General features: G+C 38.1%; 1 protein-coding gene across 1 annotated transcript in view; it reads left to right on the top strand.

Moving 5' to 3' along the window:
• The first annotated feature begins 203 nt into the window (after nt 1-203).
• trmt13 (tRNA methyltransferase 13) overlaps nt 204-22,086 on the top strand; it is a 22,905-nt gene continuing 1,022 nt past the window's right edge. The window contains exons 1-10 of the mRNA XM_080195813.1: nt 204-443; nt 4,425-4,471; nt 8,633-8,699; nt 10,275-10,337; nt 10,444-10,513; nt 12,416-12,522; nt 13,175-13,342; nt 13,449-13,521; nt 13,625-13,699; nt 18,510-18,918. Of these exons, the coding sequence (XP_080051939.1) occupies nt 291-443; nt 4,425-4,471; nt 8,633-8,699; nt 10,275-10,337; nt 10,444-10,513; nt 12,416-12,522; nt 13,175-13,342; nt 13,449-13,521; nt 13,625-13,699; nt 18,510-18,918 (1,232 nt within the window). The 5' untranslated portion in view covers nt 204-290. The remainder of the gene's footprint in view (nt 444-4,424; nt 4,472-8,632; nt 8,700-10,274; nt 10,338-10,443; nt 10,514-12,415; nt 12,523-13,174; nt 13,343-13,448; nt 13,522-13,624; nt 13,700-18,509; nt 18,919-22,086) is intronic.

Below are 22,086 nucleotides of genomic sequence, written 5' to 3'. Positions count from 1 at the left end.
GGCCAAGCAGGGCTGCTCTTTGACCTTTAACCTTCGGCCTCTGCCGCTCGGGGCGAAGCCGGGTTAAAGCTGCGGATCTTCCTCACGCCGGGCGATACCAGCTGTCAAAGCGCCTGACTGACCATTAACCTGGGGCGGAACTCCGTCCTCAAGGTCTCAGAACACTTTATTTCGCGTCTCTCTGCAACTAGCTGTGCGCTGGGGGGGGTGGGGGGCCTGGCTGGAAAGCCGGCCTGTGTGGTTCTGTTTTGACTGGGGAGGGGGCTGCTGGCGCAGGAACCACCGCCAACATGTCGGATGAGAGGGCTGCAGATGGCATCCAGGCGCCGCTGCCAGGGAGATGCGGATACTTCGTGGAAAAGAAGAAGAGATATTGCAAAATGATCGTAGCGGAAGGGAAACGTCTCTGTGGGGAGCATGCGAATACAGCACCAAATAGTGAAGTATGCCAACTCCTGTAATTAGAAAATGATAATGAATAGTTGTTGTGGTCATTTTGTTACACACATATATATAATGCATTCATGTAGCGCTTTTCACCACCACAGGACCTCACAAAACCTTTTATAGTCAATACATTGGAAGCCACTTGTAAGAAATGCAGCAGCTAATGTTACAGCAAGCTCTCACAAACTGATATGATTGCTGGCTTCACGTAGGTTATAAGTAATCACACTCAAAATACTAGCGATTCATTCTGTGTGTTTGTTTGCTGCTCTCTGGCTGATAGAGACTAATCCGTTGTTATGGCTGCATAACTACAGTGAACCAGTGAAATGTGGTACCTTGTGATGAATATTTATATAACAATTAGTTCCTAGCAGTTTACAAATAATATAACATCGATAACCAGACGATTTGGATTCTTAATGTTGAATGATGGATAAATATTGCCCAGCACACATGGGGATAACTCCCCTGCTCTTCAAAATAACAATGATGTGGAGAAGAGTTTACTATCAAATAAATCGGTTGGACTTAAACCTGGTGTTGTCAGACTTCTTACTGTACTTCAAAATAACGTCATAGGAATTTTTGTTTCCACCTGAAAGGCTCCCAATTCATCCTTTCATCTGAAAGGTGATGGGTGGAATTTTACCGGCATGCCTGCCTGAGGGTCGTAAGGTCCTGCCCAAATCCAACGGAGAATGCTGTGCTGTGAAACGCGTACGTCCCAATTCCAGGCGGGCGTGCCGGAAAATTCCAGTTGACATCTCTGACAGTACACATCAACCTTGATGTTTGTGATCAAGTCCTGGAATGGGACTTGGAATTTTGTGACTCATGTGCACAAGTGCTACAAACTAAGCCATGGTTGACATATCAAGCCTTTACACAAGGATCACTGTAAATATTTATTCAACCTTCAGTTGGGAGGCATTGTCAATACCGTGGAAGACTTGTAAGAAGACATTCTTAGAAACTTGCAGCTCAGTACACTGCTCATAACATAAGAAATAAGAGTAGGCCATTTGAGCCTGCTGTGCCATTCAGTAAGATCTTGGCTGATCATCTACCTCAACTCTTTTTCCACACTGTCCCCATATCCCATATTAAGCAACCTGCCTGTAATTTGCTCCATGAATGATCAGCCACAATTCTCTGGGGCAAATAAATTCAATAAGTTCAGAACCACTGAAGAAATTTCTCCTCATCTCAGTCCTAGTTGGCTGACCCTTTATTTTGAGACTGTGACCCTGTGTTCTAGAGTCCCCAGCTGGGTGGCTTTTCTCAGCCTTTACCCTGTCAAACCCTTTAAGATGTTCCAATTCAATCACTTCTTATTTTCCAGGGGATATAGCTACTTGTGCCTGTGCTGACTCTTTGAAATAATAGTTGTGCTTCATCCCTCATTGCTTCTTTTTGTCTTTAACCCTGTAAGTTTGTCATCCTCAAGTAACGATTCAACTCTTTTTAAAAATATTGGTAAACATGAATAAACTTGTTTTGGAAGTTAATTTCAATCTAGGTTAAGTGTGAGATGTTGCACTTTGTTCGGAAGAAGAAGCTGTGTAATCCCAGGAAAATAAGAGTAACATTGGAACAAAAACTCCTAGGGTTATAGAGACACATAATATCCTGTCATTTGTTGCAATCCTCAGTATTGACTGTCCCTCGACTTGGTGTTTGCATATTTGGAAGTTGTGTTTTGTACTCCAAAGTCTAAATTGTTCATATAAATTGCGAACAACAGTGATCCCAGTACTCATTCTTTTGGGACCCAATTTTCCAATTCTGGGCGAGATCTTCCCCCAAAAATTTAAGTGCTGAATGAACAAAAAAAGGGAGAGTTTCGGACCCATTTTTTTGGCGAGTTTGATAATGCAATCTTTTGACACTGTCACTATTTTGGACAGAAGTGCGATTCTCAACAGTAGGGCAGGCAGTGCCTAAGCTCACCGGTGCAACTAGCAGCAGAATGCTTGGGGCACTATTGAACTGGGAGATCTCCTGCTAACGCCCCCACCCAATGAACATTGCCCCCCACGTCTCCAGAGTTGCTGTTGCTCACACTGCCTGTGCAAAGCTCTTCCCCCACTACTCACTTCCTTGTGCAGAGTTCCCCCTTGCCTCCCTGCCACTGCTGAGCTCCACCCATCATAGCCCCACCCTCACACAAACTCTACCCCCTTGGCATTACTGCTGACATAAGGTGCCTGGTTGGCAGTGTCAGGGTGCTGGGCTGGCACTGTCCCTTAGGCACTGCCCTGTCCCTGACCACCCAGAGGCGTTCAATGGCTTCCAATTCCCCTGGCTTGGTTACTGCATCCAGTTCCCATTCATGGGGACTATGAGTGATTCTCGACCTGGAAGTCCAAAAATGGCCATGCCGGGCGCACTAATGACAAAACATGTCCTTAATATTTAAATCAGCACAAAGACAATCGTGCTGGCAAAACACAGCTGGAAAGATGGCTTTCAGTGTGAGACCACTTTGTGCCTAGCGCAAAATCCTCATGTGCTATCAACCAGTGCAGTGGGCCAAACTGATCACGCCCTCTGTTTTTCTGAATAGCTATCCTTTACTCAATGCTTCCTGTTTTTCAGCCAACTAACATGCTGCTACTTGCCCCCTGACCTTGCATTATCTGACCTTATTCATTACTCTATTGTGTGGTGTGTATCAATGACCTTTTGGAAATCTTGATATATCACATCTTTTACTTTACCCTTACCTGCTCTGTTACCTCTGCCAAGAATTCAATAAGATTGATGAAGTACGTTTATCCATTTGAATCCATGTCAGCTATTCATTATTGTATTCTGGGTTTCTAGATGTTTTTCTATTTTCTTCTTTAACAGGAGATTCCATTCTCTTTCCCACCACACCAAGCTAACTGTCCATGGTTTGCTAAACATGTTAAGTTTTAAGTTGTAAATTTACAACTGGCGTCACATTTTTCTAACAGATTGTTAAAAATGCATAATCTACTATCTCTTCCTTATGTTTCTTCAAACTGCATGGACTTAATTCGTTCAGACAGGAATTTTATTGTTTTTGAGTTTGATTAATTAATATTTCTCTTTATTTATTAAAAATGTGGTTTTATCATTTCTAATATTATCTTCCAATCTCACAGCCACTTGATTGTTGGCTAAGATCAGGTGTAGTATCAACATGTTGTGCTTGGTTGAAGTCATTAGGTTACATTTTAGTTTCATTCATAGTTTCTAAAAGCAGCATCTTGGCCTTTTGGCTAAAATGCAAATGAGATCAAGCCTTGGAGGAGGAGCTATGCCTATTCCAATCAGCTTGGATCATGTCGATCAAGTCCAAGACAGGAGGTGAGAGCCCTGTCTTGTCAGCTCAGATTGGGAATGTTTCAACTTATTGAGACTCTGAATTAGACTTGATTTGATTGAATTGGGTTAAAAACAAAAAAAAGTGAAGCAAAACAATTAATTACTATTTCTGCAATCTTGGTTTCTCTGCCTGTGATTTATTCTGTTAATCTGTATGTCTATCCCTGCTTTGTAAGAAACTGAATGTTTTTTTTTCTTGGGGGGGGAAGAAAGAGAGGAGGAGGGAGAGAGGAAAAAACCTAAGGTTCAGAGTTTTTGGTGAGCTATCAAAATTATGCACTTAGTCACCTTGATGTTCATTTGAAAGACATTCTAGTCTGTTTACAACTTAATGTAATATATACAATGAGATGAGAAATCTGATAGCACCAAAATATCCCAAGGCTGTGATTGGAATAAATGTCCAATATTTATCCTTTATTGTTTAATGTCAGTCCACCAAAAATGAACTATCTTACACTAGTTATAAAGTTGAGGTCTGAAAAACATACTGAAATGAGCAGAATAATATGGATCAGTCATTGTAGCTGGAGATTTAACTGCTGTTATCAATTTCCTAATTTAGAAAAAGTTCATCACTTCACATATTCCATTTAAATCTTTTAAAAATTTCCTTGCAGGGTGAAAACCAAAGAAGAAGAATTCCATGCCCCCTTGACCCAAAACAGTAAGTACAATAGGCAGAAATTAAGTCGTGTCTGTTTTAACTTTATTTAAGATGAATTAAATGGTGAGCTTCATTCAATTGGGAGCAGTCATGAGTCAGAAGGTTTTAGATTCGAATCCACACCAGGACTTGAATATGCAGTTGAGTCTGATATTCTAGTAACACATTGAGGGAGCATGATCCTTTGGATGAGATATTAAACCAAGGTCTTGAATGCCTGATCACTGGTTTCTCTCTCTCTATCTCAATCCTTTTTCTCTCTCTCTCTCAACCTTTTCACACCTGACAGTGTACAGGTCAGGTTTTCATCTGTTTCTTTAACTAATCATTCCTGGAACCGGTTGCTAGTCTGGCACCAGGAGCCTATAGTTTGAAGGGCATTACACAATATCAAGCATAGCATGCACACATGCAGACACAGGAAGAACGTGCAAACTCTGCACAGATTGACCTCAGGCTAGAACCAAACCATTGTGAGGCAGCAGTGCCACCCCGATTGCTGGTTTAGGAGAATATTAAGTTAGCAAAAAGCGTAAACTGTCCTAGTTCTTTGTTCATACCCACCCACAGATGAACTGACCTTTCATTTAATTGATTTTTGATTCTTGTTCTGTGCAAAATGCTTTTTATATTTGATTGTATAATAAAAATTGCTGCGGTTTATAAGTGATTTGTTGTATGAAAATGCTATTTGCCTTTTCTTAGATGTGATAATGTGTCAGAGAAAAACAAGTCCTTCTTTCCTTTCCTAAGTTTCCTTTCTCTTGGTTAAAAATCTTGTTTTTGCACACCCAGTGGATTAGGTCATAGGGCGTTCGTTATCTTATATTTAAAACATAATTATCATTTAAATGTAACATTTTGGAAGAAGAAGTGAGCAAAACGCTACAAGAAAAGACAATTTGTAGGAATTTGATTTGAATATTTAAAACAAAACAACACTGTCCCTTCTCCCAACTCGTAATAGTTATTCCCTCTTGCAAGTTTCTATAAACAGATAGCACTCTATCACTAGCTGGTTGGAATGTTGGGATTACTGAATCAATGTTCTTCACAAAAATACTAAATGTGTAAGTGTATTGAATGCAGTATTATGTCTTCTTGATGTCATATACATGACTTACTGCAGAGAGCAGACTAGGTAGCTAAAATAAGAGAAAAAACAATAAACCATTTGAAATTTATTGACACTCCTGGACTGCAAAATATCCTTTTCAATATAATATCAAAAAGGTGACAAGAAAGAATATCAACTTCAACGCGTGGAAGTTTGAAATGTGCATTGGGAGAAAAAAATAGTCTGTGGCCAGAAGAAACAATAATAGTGAAGCTGTTGAAGTTAGTTGCTGAGGGACAAATCCCATCTCTTGCATATCTGTTGTCCGGTAAATGTAAGTGATGTATTTTCTTATTATTGATTAACATTGTGCATAAATTGCAACTTATACAACATTAGTATAAAACTATAAAGTCTCTCATTTTTGAGTGCAGAATTCTTTTTAGAAATACTCTATCAATGCACTTTATCTGCATAAATCCCTTTTTATCTAGTAGTGTCCATAGTTACCTATTTCCATTTTAATTTGATGTGTATTATGTATTATTGCCTTTGTCTCCACAGAGGAGTTCACCTTGTTCAATAGGAACATAAGAAAATGATGAGCAACAGAAGATCAGTTGACCTATCTCATGACACACCTGATGGTTGGAGCATCATGATTAGACACTACTGCTGCCTCACAGCACCTGGGTTTAATTCCGGCCTCAGGTGAATGTCTGTGTGGAGTTTGCACATTCTCTCCGTGCCTATGTGGATTTCCTCTGGGTGCTCCACTTTTTTCCCAAAGTCTAAAGATATGCAGGTTAGATTGATTGGCCAAGCTAAATTGTTCCTTACTGTTAGGAGGATTAGCAGGATAAATATATAGCGTAATGGAGATAGGGCATGGATGGGATTGTTGTTGATGCAGGCCTGATGGGCCGAATGACCACCTTTTGTGATTCTACTTTCCTCCCAATTCTTCACCTCCCCTCTACATCCCACAGCCTTATAATCCTTAGCAAAAGGTTAAAAAACAAACTGTGTTGCAGAACAATAATGAGCTGTGGGACATGAAGAAAAAGAATGATGAGGAATTGTGTCCACTACTATGTAAAACATTAGGAACTCTATCACCAATGATCTAATCTCCATTAGGAATTTCCAGAAATATTGTGGACATTAAAGATGTCCTGCAACAGTAGCAGTGAGGACATGAGCAACAGATGCTGGCCTTTCATCAACAGTTTTGTGGGGATCAAAACAGATTTAAGTCTTGCATAAGATTGGAAGGATATTGCAAACATTGCAAAATCGAAGTGTTCCTTGAATGCATTTAGCCATTTCATGCTATTGTATTCAAATAATTACTTTTTTTAAATCAATGTTGGACTTACCAACTTTTCAAATAAATTATTTCTCTCAATGTCTCTTGTGTTCTTTTTTCCTCTTTGCCAGTTTTAAAAATCGTTTGTGTCAGAATGGAATCTTAAATATGAAAGCAGTTTACCCTTTTGAATTGTTTTACCACTTTATTCTTGAATTGGCTTTCACCCTTGTCTAATGAACTCCTCCAGCCCACTATTATGAGTAAATGGAGTTATCTACATTGTTGCCAATTCGTATGTGTTAATATTTCAATTAAGGTATTATCGTAATCAAGATAACTTTTACAGTTTCTATTTGAAGCCAACAATCAATATCAGTTACAAAGGACTGTTTTCATTTTGTTTGTAACTATTTTTAAAAACAGAATGTAATATGTATAGAAATATTCCTTTTATCATAACAGATCCGTGTATTTATTGTCTCACATCTTTAGTCACTTCCTTTTCTTCTGCTACACATTACCTTTCATCATATTACATTAATTTTAAATGTGAATATACACCTGCATTAGCACGGAAAATATCCTGCTTTACCATCACTCTCCACACTACCACTGTGCTATCTGACATCAAGTGATGCATGAGCCAGTTTTCTTTAGAACAGGAAATACTGAAGCTATTCTATTCAACTGTGACTCTCAGTTTCATTCTTCCCCATGTATCATCCATGTCTAATTTGTCCCTGAACTGATGTTCCGGCTGATACCCTATTGATTGTGAAGATCAGTGTAATCATGCACCCTTCAATCCTTTCCCACTGCTGCTGTAATTCTTATCCAGGCTGTTGTTATTTTCAGGTTGCACTTCTAATATATTCATAGTAGTCGCTCTTTAATTTTATATTGGATGTACTAATTTACGTCTTACTTGACTGTTCATCATACATCCTTCATTAAATCTTTTTTTTCCTTTTTCATTCCTGCCTTTAACAATTTCCACTAAATCTCCTACACCTAGTGTTTTGATTTAATAATTATCATTTTTATCTGTAAACTACTACATAACTTTTCCCCACCCTCTGTGACTTCCTCTCGCTCTTTGTTGTCATCTATACCCTTCTGAATATGGATTATTGAGCACTCATGTTCCACACCTCACCACCCACGAATGTTCTACTATTCTTGGGTGAACCTTCAATGATCACAACCCTAAACTGTTGAATTTTGAACCAAAATCTTATTACCTTATTTAATATCTTTCCACATGCAAAATTTTTGTCAAACCCATCAACTTTCTGTTGCCTCCTCTAAACTTCTAAACTGCTTAATATAATTGCAGAATCTTGCATATTCCAATGCTTGGCTTTTGAAGTTCTCAAGTCCTTTCCCTTGCTTTCTAATAGTTCCAGTGATTTGAACTGTTCCACATATGCAAGTGCTCTTCAGTTTCACAATGCTCACCACAAACCTTTTTCCTGAGCTTTGTTAATGTTGACTGATTAAGATATTTTTTATCTTTATTCTTTAGTACTTCAACCGAGACACAATAGAAATTACACTGGGGTAATATCATCCCTTGTTACAGTAATTACTTTTAATGGTAGTTCAGCAAAGAAAAAGGTATTATGTTAGATCCAGTTTCGTCTCTATGTGGGGTGTGAAAGTTCTGCTGAATTAGTTGTTGCACGTTGGAAATATTACATAATGCTGAAGCAAAAATATCAGTAAAAATGATTAGTCTTGATGACTAGCCAATAAGAAGCTATATTATATAAAGTATAATTATCTATTGCAGCACAGTTGATGAAGACAAACTAGAAAAACATCTGAAAAAGTGTAATTCAAGGGAAAAACCCAAACCAGTAAGTCTTCTAAGATGTCATTCTTTTTGTCTACAAAAAATTACTCCCATGAACTTTGGTTTTATTTAAATATAGGCTTTCATTTTATGTGCCAATATTTATGAAATGTCCAACAAGTGTTAATTGCAATCACATAAAATATGTGGTGAACAAGTCAATTTAGTCATAAGTTAACAAGAGAGTGGAGCACCATCGCACTGAAACAGCATGCACTTAAATGTCAGCCTTTATTAGGGGCAAGTGAACAACAGCAGTATTTGGAACAGATAAATTGGGTGATTAAAAGCTTGATTGAGGAGGAAGTTCAGTGTTCTAGAGTGTAGGTTGTACCACCCTTTCTATGCGTAGCAACTATTAGATGGCATGGAAAACCCAACATGATGCACCCTAAATTCTGTATCCACATCATTGTTAAGTAGGCTCCAACCAGAATCAAGGATTAATTTATTGTTGTAGTTACCTACAAGGTCAATTAAAATTTTCAAGAGTCATATTGATAGATTCTTGCTTGGTAAGGATATCAAAGGATGTGGAGAAGAGGCAGGTAATTGAGGTTTAGTACAGTCATATTTTAATAGAATGGCAAAATAATGTGGAATACAATGTAGAATGTGGAAAAGTGTGAGGTTATGCACTTTGGAAGGAGGAATTGAGGCATTGACTATTTTCTAAATGGGGAAATGCTTAGGAAATCAGAAACACAAAGGGATTTGGGAGTTCTTGTTCAAGATTCTCTTAAGGTTAACATGCAGATTCAGTCGGCAGTTAGGAAGGCAAATGCAATGTTAGTGTTCATGTCAAGAGGGCTAGAATACAAGAGCAGAAACGTACTTCTGAGGCTGTATAAAGCTCTGGTAAGACGCCATTTGGAGTAATGTGAGTAGTTTTGGGCCCTGTATCTGAGGAAACATGTACTAGCCTTGGAAAGGATCCAGAGGAGGTTCACAAGAATAATCCCTGGAATGATGAGCTTGTTGTATGAGAGACAGTTGAGAATTCTGGGTCTGTTCTTATTGGAGTTTAGAAGAATGAGGGGGGATTTTATTGAAACTTGTAGGATACTGTGAGGCCTGTGGATGTGGAGAGGATGTTTCCACCAGTAGGAAAAACTAGAGCCAGAGGGCACAACCTCAGGCTAAAGGGACGATCCTTTAAAACAGAAATCAGGAATTTCTTCAGCCATGCTGCAGAAGGCTGTGGAAGCCAGGTCAATGAATGTCTTTAAGACATAGATAGGTAAGTTCTTGATTAATGAGGGGATCAGGGGTTATCGGGAAAAGGCAGGAGAATGGGGACAAGAAAAATATCAGCCACGATTGAATGGTGAAGCAGACTCGATGGGCCAAATGGCCTAATTCTGCTCCTAGGTTTTATGGTCTTAAAACAGGCTGAAGTCAGTGAAAGGCCTATTTCTTTTCCTATGTATTTGCAGAAAGACACGAGTTCTTTTAATTTTTTTATTTACACATTTTGTTTCTTTCAAACTAAGGTCATGTACAGATTCTTACAATTAAATTTGATTTCTTTAATCTTTTTCTAATCCTTGTTACTCCTACTTTGTTTTTCACATTTCAGATTTACTATGTTAAAGGGATCAATGGAGGTTATGAGGATGCAATGGAGACACCCAAACAACAGGTACAGCTTCCCACAAGGTGAAAAATAGATATGTATATTTTAATGATTACCTTTAATTTATCTTCAGCAAAGTAATTTATTAGTCTATCTCTTAAATATATTCAAGGTTTCTATTTGCTCTTTGTCCAAAGAAGAACTGGAGACAATGATCAAAAAGCTCCTAAAGGCAACCAGCAGTGAGTATTATGCCATACATTTACCCAACTTAAAAGAGGGTCACATGAATAAAAAGTAAATATATACCATATATAATTTGCAGCATTGGATTCTATTTTAAGAAAGAGTTATCATAAATGTACTTTATACAATGCCAAACCTTCAATCCTTTCAAATTCATAGGAGTAGTTACTCCCACTAAGCTGAAGGTGTCCATCAACTTGCTCAGTCGAATTAGTTTAGAGTAGGTTAGTCCCACCAGTGGTCCCAAGAGCTGGAATGTGGCCCCCAAAGATATTCTATGTGGCTCTGGAGCCAGTTTTCAAAATGTCAAACAGCTAAGCAGAGTGAAAGATTCTGAAAGGAGCTGCTCACTTGTGAGTCTGTCAGCAGCAAATGGGATTGGGTGGGGTGGAGACGAGAGTGCTGGAGCCCAGCAGTGGGGGTAAAGAGGGGATTGAGGATTTAACGTGTAATGGCAGGTTTTTATTCTTAGAATGTAAATGAAATCATGCATATGTATATGAAAAAAGCACTGTACAATTTGACAGGATTTTATTGACATCTTGGTAGTTCAGCATGTAGAGTAAATCATATAGACTAAAAATAACAAATTGAATTTCCCTCCTAACTGTCTACTGACTGAAAGAAGATGACAATCCACCGTGTATAGGAGAGAGTGAGTTTTTTAACATTGCTTAGCAAGATTTTTCTCTATCATTCCATGATTACTCCATTTGAATTTTAATCATTCATATCCCTTTTCTACTCCATTTAAAATATCATTTGGAGAATTTTGGTGACTTTTGTGTATTGAGGAGATAATTATAGTTCTGAACTGATAACCTAGAATTATGGGAGAAGAAAATAATTCACAAACCACTATTCCTAGCAGTTCTGTGCAGCTTTACACTGCAAAGGGTGGGGTTGTGAACAGTCTGGTTCAGCCTGAGACAGTGCTTGGAGAAGGAGATGAAATCGATAATGAGGGAACAGAATTTTTAGGGGCCTGTGACCAGACACAATGGCTGAAACCTACCACCTTGCCCACCCCTATTCCGGATTCCCAGAACAAAAAACCTCCATTGTCCTCGGGCAGGATTTTATGATCTTGCCCGAGCAAGGCTGTAAAATCCTGCTCAACAATTTTGGCCTAACTAAAGTTTAACTGGAGAAACTTGTGTCCATGGTTTTGAAGACATAGGCTAACACCACAGATGCCATGGAAATGTCAGGGATGGTGAGATAGAACTGAGTGATGCCTGTATGTACATCTGGCAACTGATGTCATGTTGTGGATGATGTTGCAAAAGGGCAGCATGAAGAAGAGAGGATACGTGCTTGTGGACAGTGCATTTGTAACAATGTTGGACTGGAAGGAGAAGCCATTGCAGGAAATTCTCTGGCAACACCCAGTTTGGAGTGGAGTGGAACCAAGTGAAGGTAGTCATACCCAGCTGAATATCAGAGGAGAGAATTAGAGGAAGGGGTAGTTGGCTGTTGAAGGCTGCAGGAAGGGCAACAAGTACAAGCACTGTGATCACAGTAATAGAGGATATAATTTGTGGCTTTAATAGGAGCTGTTTGGTTACTGTGCAAGAGGCAAAAACCCTGAATGGAGAGGTTCAAGTATGGAGTTCCAGGAAAATGACAAAATTGGGAGACAGCACCTTCAAGATTTTTGATAATGGTCTCTTGCCCAAAACAATTTTAAAACAAAATTGATTAACTGAAAGTGTTACTTAGGTTTTCAAAATGGTTATGTTTCCTTTATTGTGGAGTCCAGTAGGCGTAGACAAAGGTCATAGGTACAAGAGGGCACTCACAATGTTAAAATGGCGGCGCAGGCTCGTTGGGCCGAAGGGCTTGTTTCCTGTGCTGTGTTGTTCTTTGTTCTTTGTATCTGTTTTAATTATCTGCAGGTTTGAATTCTAAACTGACAGACCAAACATTAACTCACATAACACTGCAGGAAGCTCTGAATGATCCAAAAAATGGAGATTTTGCCATTAAGCATTTGAAGCAACAGGTAGGATAGAGCAGTATCTGTAATTTGAAATAAATCTGGTTTGTGTGTTTAGCTGTATTGTATAATTTATTGCTTCAACCAGGGGAAGGGCTAATTGTAGTCCAAAGTATGATGAAGTAATTATTTATCTACTGCTTCTAAAAATCAACAAGAACTGCAGGTGCAGGCGATGTATCTGTTTTCTTGTGTAGATAATCGTGCTTACAGGGAAGTTTTTAAAAAATAAAATGGTAACTTTCACATTTTTAAAAATACATTACTTTTTTTATCAGGCACAGAGTTCATTTAGAGAATTTCTGTTAAAATGTGAACTTTATATACTGAACAAACCCTGAGGCATCTTAGTATTAAGGTTATTCCAGCCTTTCTGGATACACGTTGTTCCTCTGTCGTTGTGATCTCCCTCAATACCTTGCCACTCCCTGATTCAGAGTAGTGAGGCCACGGGTAGCAGTTCTGTGGTCATTTCTGGTAGAGATCAGTTAACTAAAACTAGAGGAATTGAACCTAGCACTTTTTTAATCAAGATGTCTAACAAATTTAAACATCTGAGCAATTCCAGGGAAAGGGATCATAAAAGTATATGTTTTTTTCTGATTTAATTGGCATCTTGAGCTGTTAACTCATATGGAATAAAACTGTAATGTTCCAGGCTTCACTGACTGGTAATTTGGAAAGACTGAGTTTGCTTGGATCAAACCGATGTTTTGTGGAGTTCGGTGCTGGTCGGGGAAAGTTGTCCCATTGGATTGATCTTGCTTTGCAAGATGCCAAAAGTGTTTACTTCCTCCTTGTGGAGAGAGCCACTACACGTTTTAAGGTAATTGTTTGCTGCAGTAAGTGACAATTATTGATTTTTCTCTTTGGAATAATATTCCTAAAAGCTCAGTAAATTAACTCAGCAAATGTAACATTATCTTTTAAAGGTAGATGGCAAACATAAAAGTCGGGGCTCAATGTTTGAGCGGCTTCAAATTGACATTGAAGATCTCAACCTAGGCAAGTTCAAATTTTGTACGCTTCCATAATAATGATATTTTTGTTCTTGTAAAAGATTGTCCTGTTTTCTGATAATAACATGATTAGTATCATGTCGTTGCAGGTAAGGTACCCCTTCTTGTCAAAGAAAGGCTGCCTGTTGTTGGAATTGGCAAGCATTTGTGTGGAGCTGCCACAGGTATGATTGAATTTAATGAAATCCAAGTATGAAAATGAAGTAAGTCTTTATATTTGACATTCAGCAGTTTCAGGCACCCTTTGCAAATCTCATTCTTACCACAGAAGGTAACACTTTATAGATAACGATCCTAGGTTCTGTTGTGTACGTGAAGTACTTTTTGCAGCAAATATCGTTATCTTTCTGTTAGTAGCACTGTCGCTGGGATGTTTTCCTTTAATGTTTTTAATAGAATTATGACATACTTTCTGAATAATCTTGGAGGTTATGAAAATATACTGAAATGCTGAATGTCACATTATCAGCTAAGGAGGCAGCTGGAGGCAGTATAATGTTGATACAGATTGTTATTGGGAGATGACAAGTGGAACGAAAATGTTTCGTCCAACGGCAGTATTACCTCCTGCCCTGATGTGTGATGTTGCCAATACAAATATATCCATGATTGCCACTTCATGGTAATGTTATTGATAAATTCAAATTATCTCTAAAATGAATTGATGATCTTCTGAACTGCATGGTAGGAATATAGCTACTTGTAAGATCGCATCTACTGTTTCTTTTCATGTATGTAATATTTGGGGCTGATAGAAATAGCTTGATTCTAAGTTTGTTTGTGTATGGTAGACATTGAGGTTAATAGTGAGAGTTAGGCTGCTATGCGCAGTTGGTGTCCAAAGATTAACAATAATATCATACTTATTGTGATAATTTATGGCTAATTTTTAAAAAATCACTAAGAATTATTATCACTTATGGTGCTGAATATTTTCTTAATGTTTTAAATACCCAAGATACATTTGGTACTTCTAAGTTTACACTACAAGATTCTAAAAATCATACTTGCTCTAAATTAAGGAATTATAATTAACTTTTCTAAATAAATTTTCCTGAAACCCAAAACTTTGTTGGCAAAAATACTAAAACATAAAATAGTCTGTGAGTCAGATACTAACTCTGTTTGAGATCACGTCTAATGTCAAAAGCATGCCTATTTAAGATTAGACACTTAGAAGACTTCAAATGCAATGCTTGAACACTTAGCTAGTATAGACATTGCATAAGTTAGGTGACTTTAAGTCCAACCACTTAAGTCTGAGTTAGTAAGTGAAACCACACCAAGAAAAGCCTTCATCAGATTAGCACCAGGCACAAATGGAGATCTAAATTGGAAGGTTTCCATGAAATTGGAAATCAGTTATAAAGCTGAAAACAGGTATATGATTTACTTTAAATTAAATAGCTAGTGAGTACTTTATACCTTTGGCATCCTAGGTGCCTCTTCTTCAAAGTGGCAATTTTCTTTCACTTCCACATGAAATCTTAACCAGTTTGACCAGCATCTGGATGATGCAGTACAAAATGCAATGGTATTGGACATTTAAAATTTTTTTTTAGATAAAGTTCTTCTGTGTCAGTATGTCTCAGAATCCATAATCCCATCTAACACGAGGGATTCTGAGACCAGGGTCCTGAATAAGTATGATAGTACAAGGCATGAATTGACCATGGAATGGGAAACATTACTGAAAGGAAAGACAGTGGACAGGCAATGGTAGGCATTTAAAGAATGAATAGATGAATGCAGAAGTTGTTTATTCCTGTTTGGTGCAAGAATGGTAAGGAAATTGTGGCAAAACCATGGCTTACAAGAGAAGTAAAAGGTAGTGTCACTTTCAAAGAAGAAACATATAAATGGGCAAAAAAAAAAGCAATATGCCTGAGGATTGGGAGCAATTTAAAATTCAGCAAAGAAGGACCAAGGGATTGATTTAAGAAGAGATAAATATTGTGTGAAAGTAAAAAGGGAAACATAAAACTGACTATGTTTCTATAGGATATAAAGAGAAAAAGATTGACAAAAACTAATGTAGGCCCCTTAATGTCAGAAATGGGAGAATCCATACAGGGAGTAAAGAAATGGTTGAGAATTTAAATTTGTACTTTGCTTCAGTCTTCACAAAGGGAGACACGAATAATGTACCAGATATTCTGAGAGAAACAAGTTTTAGTGAGGAGCTGAAGGAAATCAGCTTTAGTAGGGAAATTGATAGGATTGAAGATAGCTAAATCTCCAGATGCTGATAATCTTCATCTCAGAGTACTTAAGGAAGTGGCCCTGGAAATATTAGATCCATTGGTGGTTATTTTCCAAAATGTTTAGACTCTGGACTGGTTCCTACATATTGGAGGGTAGCTAATGTAAAAGGGAGGTAGAAAGAAAACAGGTGAGACTAGTGAGGCTAACATCAGTTGCTAGAGTCCATTATCAAGGATTTCATACAGCATTTGGAAGGTAGTGCGATAATCAGACAAAGTAATCATGGATTTACAAAAGAGAAATCACACTTGACAAATCCTATTAGAATTCTTTTGAGGATATAAGTAGTAGAGTTGACCGAGGAGAACCAGTGGATGTGGTTTATTTGGACTTTCAGGAGGCTTTCGACAAGGTCTCACATAACAGACTATTATGTAAAGTTAAGGCACATGGGATTACAGGTAATGTCTTGAGATCGATAGAAAGTTGGTTAGCAGGTAGGAAGCAAAGAGTTGACATAAATGAATCATTTTCCGATTGGCAGTCAGTGACTAGTGGGGTTTGGTGGGGATCTGTGCTAGCACCTCAACTGTTCACATTATATATTAATGATTTGGAAGAGGGAATTGAATGTATCATCTCCAAATTTGCAAATGATACAAAGTTGGGTGGGACGGTGAGCTGTGAGAAGGATGCAGAGACCCTTCAGTGTGATTTGGACAGGCTGAATATGTGGGCATAAGCATATCAGCTGCATTGTAATGTGGATAAATGTGACATTATCCACTTTGGTAGCAATAATAGGAAGACAGATTATTACTTGAATGGATGTAAATTGAGAGAGGTGGATACTCAGCAAAATCTTGGTGTCCTTGTGCGTCAGTCACTGAAAGTAAGTGTGCAGGTACAGCAGGAAGTAAAGAAGGTAAATGATATATTGGTCTTCATAATGAGAGGATTTGAGGGTGGAGATATTTTACTGCAATTGAATAGGGCATTCGTGAGACCACACTGGGAGTATTGTGAACAGTTTTGGTGCCCTTATCTGAGGAAGGATGTCCTTGCTATAGAGGGAGTATAGCAAAAGTTTACCAGGCTGATTCCTGGGATTGCAGGTCTGTCATACGAGAAGAGACTTCAATCAGTTAGGATTATGTTAACTGGATTTTCATATTAACTTCTTTGCTGATTTGTGACTAATAAATAAACTTTACTTCAACTTTGGAGTTTAGAAGAATGAGAGGGGCTCTCATAGAAACTTATAAAATTCTAACGGTATTAGACAGGGTAGATTGAGAAAGAATGTTACCAATGGTGAGAGAGTCAGAACTAGGGGTCATTTTTGAGGAAAACAGATTCTTCCTATTCTTAAGCCAAATTCTGGGAGATGTGGATGTGTTGAATAGCCAAGAAATTTGGCTGACCTTTTTAGAAAGGTGAGAAACTTCTTCACCTAGAGGGCAGCAAATGTGTGGAATTCACTACCACAGAATGTAGTTGAGGCCAAAACATTGTGATTTCAAGAAGAAAATAGATATAACTCTAGAGGCTTACAGAATCAAGGGATATGGGGGAAGGGGGATCGGGATAATGAATTTGATGATCAAAATGAATGGCAGAGCAGGCTTGAAGGGTCGAATGCTTCTAGTGTCTGTGTTTCTGTGAGGGATGCCAAATTTCCCTGATGATAACATTTCTGTATTTGTCATGAGCAGATAAAGCAATTAAATGACCTAGAGAGTGATGAATCCTTTGGTTGAATACACACTGTCCAGATTCACACGTGAATACACAAATGAATATTAACCTCTTGGGGCAGATAACAAATGGTCACCTCCATCATTGCTACCATAAGGCATGGCTATTGCCTCCAAACAACGTGGACAAATATTCTGGATTTTCAACAAATTAATTTAAAGGGGGAGATATGTAGCTCATTCCTAAAGCTGGTTAACTAAGTTGGATTGAATTTATAGGATGGCAAATTGAATATTGCCTAAGGAATGAGCAGACAAAGCAAGTAAATGACCCATTCCATTCTTATTCTGTGCTTTTAGCATTTAGTATTTAATTTAAAACAAATCTGTGCATGTGACCTTTTTAAAAATAGTTTGTGCAGTAGTGATAGCATGTTTCCAAGAAAATGCCTTCATTTTCTTGGCCATTCAACCACCTCCTGGAATTTGGCTTAAGAATGGAAAGAATCTGGACTCTTACTGTGTATGTTAATTGGATACCAATCTACTCATAATTCTGTAGGCAATAGCTGGACATCCCTATCGTGAGATTATCTGTTGTGCTCCAGGTTGTTTGTAGTAAATGTTTCACTACCTATATTACATTAGGAAATGTATATTTAGGCTGATTGATTGGGTACTAAAATTGTCCCTAAATTGGACCTCCCTGATCCTCGCACGTTAGGCGTAGACTAAAATCATGAATAGGTCACTGAGATAGTAGGACGGCGGCGCGGGCTCGTTGGGCCGAAGGGCCTGTTTCCCGTGCTGTGTTGTTCTTTGTTCTTTGTTCTATAAATATTGGGGGTAAAAACTAAATAAATGAGATGTGTTGATTTTGGACTCATCAACACAGCTGGAATATTTGTTTGCAGAAATGTAATACTGTCAAAAAGCAGAAAATTCTTAAATCCCTGGTTGTGATACTGTAAATGCCCATAAACAGCCCAAAATAAGAAGCTTGCTGAGAAGTTCTAAATCTGTGTAAGTTATTTAAAGTTTATAATGGTATATTTTTACTAAAATTGCACAGATCTTGCTCTGAGATGTATTATGGAGAGTTACATAAACCAGGAAGATACTGGCATGGAACCACCAGAAAAAAGATTGAAGAGTGATGAAATGTGGGCTGTAGGAGATCCTACGATTCTTTCTAATCATGCTGTACGGAATGCTGCAAATAGACTGCCGGTCCTGGGAGTTGCTATTGCATTGTGTTGTCATCACAGATGTGAGTGGAAACATTATGTAGGCAAGAAATTTTTTTCCTCACAAGGTCTTGGTGCAGAAGATTTTAGAATCTTTCAGCGTATGTCAAGCTGGGCCACCTGTGGCATGAAACACCATTCCATTGATGTGGGTGGAACTGAAATTGACAACGCAAATCAGAAAGTGCAACTGGAAGAGCATGATTTGGATGATGAAAGCTTTGCTTATGAAGGGTATGCACCTAATTGTCTAATATATTGCTACAGCTATATTTTAGAAACTTTTAAAGTAGTAGTACAATTTAGGAATGTGTTGTCTGAATTAAAATTGCTTTTGCTACAGTTCCTCCAATGGTTTGGAAGGTTGTGATTGATATACAGTCTACTCCACTTAGTTTAAGGTCACTTGATTCAATTATCTGTTATTTCTAAAAGCAAACTGAACATAAAACACCTTGTATTGGTTTATCTAATGTCAAACATTTTGCAGCAAAAGCAGCTTTGAATTAACAAGAGTAAACTGTAAATATTAAGGCTTGCATATTGATGAATACACATGCCAGATTCACCATTTTGCTGATCTGATTTGATTTTTTATTGTCACATGTATTAACATGCAGTGAAAAGTATTGTTTTATGCGCACTCTGCAGACAAAACATACCATTCATAGAGAAGGAAACGAGAGAGTACAGAATGTAGTGTTACAGTCATAGCTAGGGTGTAGAGAAGGATCAACTTAATGCAAGGTAAATCCAGTCAAAAGTCTGACAGCAGCAGGGAAGAAGCTGTTCTTGAGCCAGTTGGTACGTAACCTCAGATTTTTGTATCTTTTTCCCGAAGGAAGAAGGTGGAAGAGAGAATGCCCAGGGTGTGTGGGGTCCTTAATTATGCTGGCTGCTTTGCCAAGGCAACGGGAAGTGCGGACAGAGTCAGTTGGATAGAAGGCTGGTTTGCACAATGGATTGGGCTGCATTCACAACCTTTTGTAGTTCCTGTGGTCTTGGGCAGAGCAGGAGCCATACCAGCCTCTGATACAACCAGAAAGAGTGCTTTCTGTGGTGCATCTGTAAAAGTTGGTGAGAGTCATTGCTGACATGTCAAATTTCCTTAGTTGTCTGAGAAAGTAGTGGTGTTGGTGGGCTTTCTTAACTATAGTGTTGGCATGATTGTTGATGATCTGGACACATAAAAACTTGAAGCTCTTGACCTTTTCTACTTCATTCCCGTTGATGTAGACAGGGGCATGTTCTCCTTGATGCTTCCTGAAGTCAATGACAATCTCCTTTGTTTTGTTGATATTGAGCAACAAAAGTAGCTTTGAATTAACTAGAGTAAACTGTAAATATTAAAGCTTGTATATTGTTGAATACATATGCTACTTGCCAGATTCACCATTTTGCTGTTACTGTGTGACAGAGCTGTAGCACTGTGTAGAAACACATGGGTGCGCACATTCCAGTAGATGGTAGGTTAAGAACAAAAAGGAACCTTGGCTGATTTTCTCTAATTATATTGCTCTACTATTATTTCAGTTGATCTGAATCAACTCATCATACAGATATCTGATCAGGATCTTTTTATTGGAATTTCCTAAAGTCATCCTACCTTACTAGGAAGCTGTAAACCACTGCTGGGAAACCTAAGCTAGTGAATGGGCTGCATGAGTGGCATGCCTTCATCTCAGTGGACTGCAAGAATGAATTTGGGCATGTTCACTAACTACGGTCCGTGAATAAGATTTAATACGTGTCAAATATTTCATAAACTAAAGAAAATGCTTAGTTATTCATATATTAATAGAATTGTCATCAACTTCAAGTGATTAAAAACAAAATAAATATTTACTCTCAATTGGACACAAAGAGAGCTCATTGGCTCTCTTAACTCAACATTTTGTGCAATCAGCACACACCCTCACCTCACATGCCCTTGCTGTATGTGTATTACTTCAGTTCTACTGGTAGAAAAAAGAAGCTATGTGATGGAAACCAGCGGAATGTGGCAATTCTGCATGTGGACAAGTCAACAAAATGTCTGTGGGTCACACTTAGAACCCTGATGGGTGCACATTGCCCACCAGTGCTGTAAACTATTTTCTTTAGACACCTTCATTGTTTCCATGCCATATTTTACTTTCTAACTGAAAGGAAAGTGTTCCAAGGCCTTTATCTGAGTTGCCATTTAAGTTGCCAATCCATGTTAATTAGTCTTTTTTCCATATATTTGCACTAATCAAGGCAAGGGAATGACTCATGGCATGATTGTATTCTGTCACATGTCATATTAAATAGTACATTGGCTATTCTTTCGATTTGCTCCAAAACTTCTTTAGTTGCAGTGGAATAAACGGTATCACTTGTCATCCAGGCACTTTTTAAACAGAAAAAATTTTTAGAAGTATTCCAAAAAATTTGATCCAATAGTGATATGGTTGCTAGAATGGTCACTATAAGAAAATTTATTAAGGGTACCCAAATTCTTTTTACATTGGATACTTGGGAATTTTTAACTATCTACATTAATAGGTGCATGGACTTCAACACAACTTAAAGTCAAAGCGATATGACTAGAAATTTCAATGCTTTCAGTTAGCAGCAGTGTAATGGAACTAACCTATCTAAATTATCCAATCAAATGTATTGTGCTTGATGGGTGGGGTTTATTGACCCACACTAAAATTGGCTCAGTAATAATACCACTGACTAAGCTAGCCAAGTCCTGAAGTTTTGTCTGCTAGACAGGGTTCAAGCAGCTCAGGAGAAATCATGTACAAAGGATAAACCAACTTGACGTCATCCTCAATAATCAGCATTTAGCCAATACACCTTTCCAGGATTGGTAGGAATGACTACTGCATGGTCCTTGTGGAGATTAAATTCTGTCTTTTCATGAAGAAATCTTCCATCATATTGTGTGGCACTGCCACCATGCTAAATGGGATTAGTTCAGAACAGAATTAGTAACTTGAGCATGCATGAAGTGCTAATGTGTGTTGCGACCCACCATTATTGAGGATGGGATGTTCATCCCTTTTCTTCCTTTTTTAGTTGTTGAAGTGTCCACTACCATTCATAACTGGATATGCAGATCTTTTGGTTATAGGATTAAGGTCTTTGATTTTTTTTCTGTTTAAAATGTATATAATTCTGTGTTGTAGCTTCACAGGTTGGCATCTCATTGTCAGGTATGTCTCTTGCTGTTCCCAACATGCTCTTCTGCATTCCTCCTTGAACTAAGATCAATCATCTCACTCAAAGATAATAAAACTGAGATATGCTATACCATGAGGTTATAAATTTGTGGTGGAATATATTTCTGCTGCTGCTGATGGCCCATAGCACTTCATGCATGCTCAAGCTACTAATTCTGTTCTGAACCATTTAGCATGGTGGCAGTGCCAC

Source organism: Carcharhinus amblyrhynchos, chromosome 9 (genome assembly GCF_965287045.1).
Source record: "Carcharhinus amblyrhynchos chromosome 9, sCarAmb.v2.hapA, whole genome shotgun sequence".
Classification (NCBI taxonomy): Eukaryota; Metazoa; Chordata; class Chondrichthyes; order Carcharhiniformes; family Carcharhinidae; genus Carcharhinus; species Carcharhinus amblyrhynchos.
Note: the sequence above shows the minus strand (reverse complement) of the source record. Positions and strands in the feature narration are given on the sequence as shown.